Source organism: Peromyscus maniculatus, chromosome 4, assembly GCF_049852395.1.
Source record: "Peromyscus maniculatus bairdii isolate BWxNUB_F1_BW_parent chromosome 4, HU_Pman_BW_mat_3.1, whole genome shotgun sequence".
Lineage (NCBI taxonomy): Eukaryota > Metazoa > Chordata > Mammalia > Rodentia > Cricetidae > Peromyscus > Peromyscus maniculatus.
In genome coordinates, this window is record NC_134855.1 from 109,056,658 (window position 1) to 109,062,338 (window position 5,681).

The window sequence follows — 5,681 nt, forward strand, 5'->3', positions numbered from 1 at the left end:
CTACATTTTCTATCCAGAACCGTATTTTTATTTAGAATCATTCCCAGTTCAGTTGGAGTGGGGCGGGCATCGAGACAGGGTTTCTCTGTGTAGCTCTGGCTGTCTTCTGTAAACAAGGCTGGCCTCAAACTCAGAAATCTGCCTGCCTCTGCCTCCCCAGGATTAAAGGCATGCACTACCTCCACCCAGCCTCATTCCCACTTTTTAAAAATGCCTACAGATGTCTCAGTGGCTAAGAGCATTGCAGAGGACCTGGGTTCAATTCCCAGCACCCACATCAAGTGTCTCACAGCCTCTTGGAACTGCAGTTCCAGGTAATCTAATGCCCTCTCCTGGTCTCCATGGGCACCTGCATGCACGTGGTGCACACATGTACACTCAGGCACACACGTAAAATAAAGACTTGGTGTCTACACTCTATTCTAAAATGTCACACAGCAGTGGAGTGGAGCACACTCACACAAGGAAGTCATTTGGCTGGCATCCCTTTCTGTGCCGGAGCCACGTTGTGGTTGTAGGAAGCAGGGCAGAGGTGCTTTCATGATCCCCCGGCCCCAGCACAGCCTGCCTACCCCAGCCACACTGTGCAGGTGTCCCCTTCCATGCCGGTGGGGAAGGATAGTCTCTCCTTTTTATGAAATGAGCAGAGTCTGGACACAGCTTCACTCTTGCCCCGACTCCTTCTTTGGGAAAAACCACCCCTCTTATATCAGGTGACCTGCTGGCTGTGACTTTCCTCAGGAAAAGGCCCATGACCCCACTGGGCCATCAGAGCATCATTCATGGATGCTGGGAAGAACAATGCCTTTTCTCTGCTGAGATGCTAAGACAGCATGAAGCTTAAACATGCAGGCAGCCAAGCCTATCCCTCAGGGGGCCTTTCCTTGCTACTGAGCAGCCATGTGAAGACTAGCCATCTCGAGATTCTCTGAACGCTGGAGACAGATGTGTCTGAAAGCCAGTTTGCTCAGGCATTGGCTCAACCCAGTCTGAGCTGTCTACAGGTCAGGAGGGGCCTGCCGAGAGCCAGGAGCAAACACCAGCTGTGAGTGTGCCGAGCAGTTACAACACCTGCACTCGGTCTCAGTAGGTAGCTGCTGTTCCAGAAACAGGTATATTATTCTCAGGTATGCAGACTCACGAGTAGTTCTGGGGGCATCCGAGGCCACACGGGTCTCCCCGTTTCCAGGACAGATGACAGGACAAGGTTGGTCTCAGTGCACATGGGTTTATTGAGCTGCTGTGCTGGGGGAACCATAGGGGGCGAGGCTGTGCAGCCAGTGGAGGCCAAGTGGGAGGGGCCTGAGTCTCCCCTTTTAATGCCCACACGGCAGCTTGTCATATGCCATTGCTAGTCCTGGGGCACGGGTAGGGTTTAGCGGTGAGTAATGGCTGCCTGGGAGGGTATTCAGGTTGCAGTGCTAACTGGAAGGAGTCTTGCCTGTCGGTCTGTCCATGTGATCTCCTGAGTGCCTTGTCTGCTCGGAAGAGGGCAGTTCCAAATTCTAGGAGTGGGGGTAGTCTCTGCCCGGCTCTCTGAGCGCCGGGGGTCCAGTGAGGCCTCATCTACAGGTGACCATCTCAAGGATGGAGAAGAAAAGAGCCAGGACACCTCCTGGCAGGAACCAGGGGCTTTTCAGTCGGACACTAGCCTCCAGCCCTCCACCCGGGGGGACAGGCACACAGGTGTATGAGACCCGAGGACAAGGAAGTTTCATTCCAGTGAGCAGTAGGCCTGAGACATGGCGGTCAGCTGTGTTGCCCATGGTCCGACTTCCTCATCAGAGCAGGGCCTGGAGAGCCAAGGCAGTGAGTATGGACAGCAGGGACACCTAGGGGTGAGGACCAAATGGGGGCTGCTTCTGCCTCCATCTCTTCTCAAGGCACCCATGCCCCCACCTTGACTGGTAAGGACAGTATTGGAGGGAACAGTGCACAAACTGCCAACTCCTCATCCTCTCCCCGCACCTACCTGTGGGCAATGATGCCCAGTGTTCTGGTAGGGGTTCAGCCCGTCCTGCAGAATCGAGGGCCACAAGGTGTTAAAGGCTTGCATGGCACCATCTGTGGAGCGGAGACATCCAGAGAAGGCTTGGCCAGGGAGCCCTAGGAAAGGGGCCCCCTCCTTTGGGACAAACTGAGACACTCCCTGGGACCTGCAAGGCATGGCCCGAGGTGGGAGGTGCATATTACAGTGCGGCTGTGCTAAGCGTGACCCACACACTGCTAGTCTTCATCCTCACGGGAGAGGTTGACAGATGCCACCCCCACTTCACAGGTGAACACAACCAGGATTAATAAGAGTTTAACTCTCAGCTACTAAGTGGCAGAGACCAGCTTCAAACAGACCCCCCAGAACTCTGAGGCAAGAAGGGCAGCAAGAGTGAGGAGCACGTCAAGGAGAGAGCCAGAGTGGGAGTCTCAGCCAATTCCAGGCCCTCGGGCACGTTTCAACTCATCCCTTCCAGCCCCTAGAGGTCCTTGACACTTCTAGAATTCTCTTGCGATCGGAACAGCAGCTACTCAAGTTTCCTTCCATCAAAAATGGGCTCACATCAGCCAGCAAGGTGGCTCAGCAGGTAAAGGCACTTGCCACCAAAGCTGAAGAACCTAGTTCTATCCCGGGGACCACGCGGTGATCGGAGGGACTCTTACAAGTTGTCCTCTGACTTCCGTCCATAAGGCGTCTGCACACCGCCCCTCGCCCACGCCAAATAAATAAAGGCAACCTACACATTTCAAGGGCTCCCACGGGCCAGGCGGCTTGGACCGGGCCTTAGACATCCGTGGCTCCCGGCTCTCCAGCCCCTCCCTCACCCAAGCACCCTCACCCAAGCAGGGGTTCCTTGTAAAGAGCTGGCGGAAGGCTTCGCACTCTTCCAACCGGTTTCCGCTGTCCCCGCAGCCGCACCAGGGCGCGACGCGCGCGCTCACGTTGTCCAGGTAGTTGGGGGTGACCGCGGTGCCTGCAAGGGGACCCCAGGGCGTGTGGTGGGCTCCCCGAGTTCGCCCCGCCCGCCCGCTCGGGCCCCCCCCCCCGGCCGGCCGGCCCCGCCTACCGATGAGGCCCGCGTAGGCGAGCAGACAACGCGGGCCCCGCTCCTCCGGGCAGCTGGCGCGGGAGCCGGGCGCGGGAGCGCACGAGGCCTGGAAGGCAAGGAGACGAGGCCTGCGCGCGCCCGGACGGCGGTCAGCGGCCCAGCCCGGCCCGCACGCACCTGCACAGGCGGCCGCGCTCGCAGCGGTCCAGGGCCTTCAGGCAGGAGGGCGGCGCCGGCCCGGGGCCCGCGAAGGCGCAGGCCGGGGCGAAGGTCTGGCGCCGGCGCTCGGCGCACGCGGGGCTCTCGCACCGGCAGAAGAGCAGCGCCTGTGTGAGCGCCGGGGGCCCGCGGGCGAAGAAGCGGCGCAGGGCACGGCGGCAGCGGGAACGCGCGCAGCCCCCCGGGCCGCTCCGGTCCCCCGGCGCCGGGCGGCCCAGGCATCGGGCCACGTACTCGGAGCGCAGCTGCTGGCACTGCGCGTCTGCTGTGCACGCCTCGGCCGCGTCCACGCAGCGGTTCCCGCCCGTGGAGCTCGCAGACCCTGGTGAGGGACGGGCAGGCTGCAGTCCTCCGTGCTTGGTTCTCCCCATCCCGCACTACGCGGAATTTGGGAGTGCCCGAACCCAAGGGGAGAGTGTGGCCCCTAGGCGTGACCTATAGGTGCTGACTGGACTTCATCCCCAGGAAGGGGCATGCGCAGGTCCTAGGGATAGGTACCCAGGTTGTGAGTGGATGCGACACTGGGAGGACCTTTCCCCAGAATCTGAGGTCCAGCCTCCACCACCACCTCCAGAACGGCCACATGCTTCCACAAGAGGATCTGCTGGGCTCCTGGCATCCTCCCCAGCTCCACCTGTCAGGACACTGAGGCGGACTGATCCGGCTAATGGAGACTTTGGAAATGGCGCCCCTCATCCTCCTTTTGACACACTGATGTTTCCTTCTCTGACACGTGGAAATCCCTTGGGTGAATCTGCAGCTTTCTGGTCCTCCTTCTATCCTGACCTGTACCTCCTGCCCCCCTGGGCCAGGTGCTTCTTCGTGGGTCTGACTCTAACCTATCCTGCCCCACCTGAACTCTGGTTCTGGACTGGCAAAAGGGGGTCCTGGGCGTTGGATTCACCGGAAGGGTAGGTACTGTGTGCTGAAGAGCACATTCAGGCCCCGGCTTCCAGATGTGGATTCCGACAGGCACCTGATGGCAGGCCATGCGTAGGGCTTCTTCCTGAGACACAGACCTGGACGTTCATCAGCAGTTTCAGTGAAGATACAGGCAAGTGACAGATGACAACGTACTGGGGGGTGGGGGTGGGGATGCCGGACACTTCGTATCAGAAGTTGGTAGACCTGGCGGCTGTGTCCAAACTTGCCACTGGACATACCTAAATCCAACCAAGTCAGGCCATCTGCCGAACACTTTTCCAAGACCCCAGTCACCGGACTCAGGCTAATGGCCCTTCCTTTTCCCATTCTCTTGCTAAGACCGGCCTCTCTGGCACCCCAGGCTCTAAAACTGCCCAGCCTGGCCTCTCATCCATCCCCCTTAAATGCGCTCCACTCAACATGGCACACCTCAGCTCGAAGGTCTCCTCGGCCTTAAAGCTTACCAGTATCCATTCTCCACACCACACCTCAGAAAGTAACTCCTTCCCGTGATGCCCCGGTGGAGAAGGAGCAGTCCCGGGAGGTACAGGATCAGCTCTGAGGCACAGAAGAGTCACGGTGGATCACCGTGACACTTCCCACAGCAGGAACTCTGACGACCACGTTTGGGAGGGGAGAGAGGAAAGGAAAAAGAAAGTTCCCGGTGCACAGGTATCAAGGCTAGACTCGGGAGGGGGGTGGCTCAGCTGAACCTGAAGCTGGGGTTCAAGGCATTGTACGGCAGGGCAGCGTGTTAGGGGTCCCTGGCCACAGAGCACAAGCCATGTTCATGCACCCCTTCCAGGATTCCACCTTTTCCTTTAACCACTCTCCTGAAATCCCACCTTGTCCCTGAGGACCAAGGCGGGGACAGGCTCTCACCCAGCAGCAGCAGCAGCATTAGCAGCAGCGCAGACTCCAAGCAGCAGGCCATAAGGATTGGCAGCCCCAGCTGGACAGATGCCTCCTTCCTAGGACCTCGCGAGCCTGGAGGGCAGCGGGCACCCTGGCGTCTGGGCTGACAGATGTGCCCCGGCTTTTGAGAGGAAGCTTTATAGAGGAAGTCACACCCTGCTCTTCACTTTGTCCCCACCCCAGACCCTACCTGCAGGTGGAGCCAGTCACTCAGCCAGGGCCTGAAATGGCCAGAGCGGATCCAGTCCCTCAGCCAGGGCCTGAAATGGCCAGAGCGGATCCAGAGTGCCAGATTGAGTGCCTGTTGTACACACTTGGCTCCTAGTGGGAACAGTCCCTCCTGGAGGGGGGGAGCTTTCCTGAGACCCCAAAATTAAACGAGAGTCAAACCTCATGTGTCCAGGAAAGCTGAAATGTGTGAGGACAGGAGGGGTTTCAGGAGAGTGGTTAAGGAATGGAATTCTGGAAGGGGTGCATGAACATGGCCTGTGCTCTGTAGCCAGGGACCCCCGACACGCTGCCCCCACTGTACAAAGCCTTGAACCCCAGCTTCAGGTTCAGCCGGGCCACCCCCTCCCAAGG

At 59.1% G+C, this 5,681-nt stretch overlaps 1 protein-coding gene across 1 annotated transcript; it reads right to left on the reverse strand.

The window, feature by feature from the left end:
* Positions 1-1,212: 1,212 nt before the first annotated feature.
* On the reverse strand, positions 1,213-3,712 carry Gfra4 (GDNF family receptor alpha 4). The gene is given in 6 exon segments (XM_076570660.1): positions 1,213-1,835; positions 1,838-1,904; positions 1,973-2,064; positions 2,832-2,966; positions 3,060-3,169; positions 3,219-3,712. Coding segments are annotated over 6 exon segments (903 nt in total). The 5' UTR covers positions 3,632-3,712; the 3' UTR covers positions 1,213-1,749.
* Between the last annotated feature and the right edge of the window lie 1,969 nt (positions 3,713-5,681).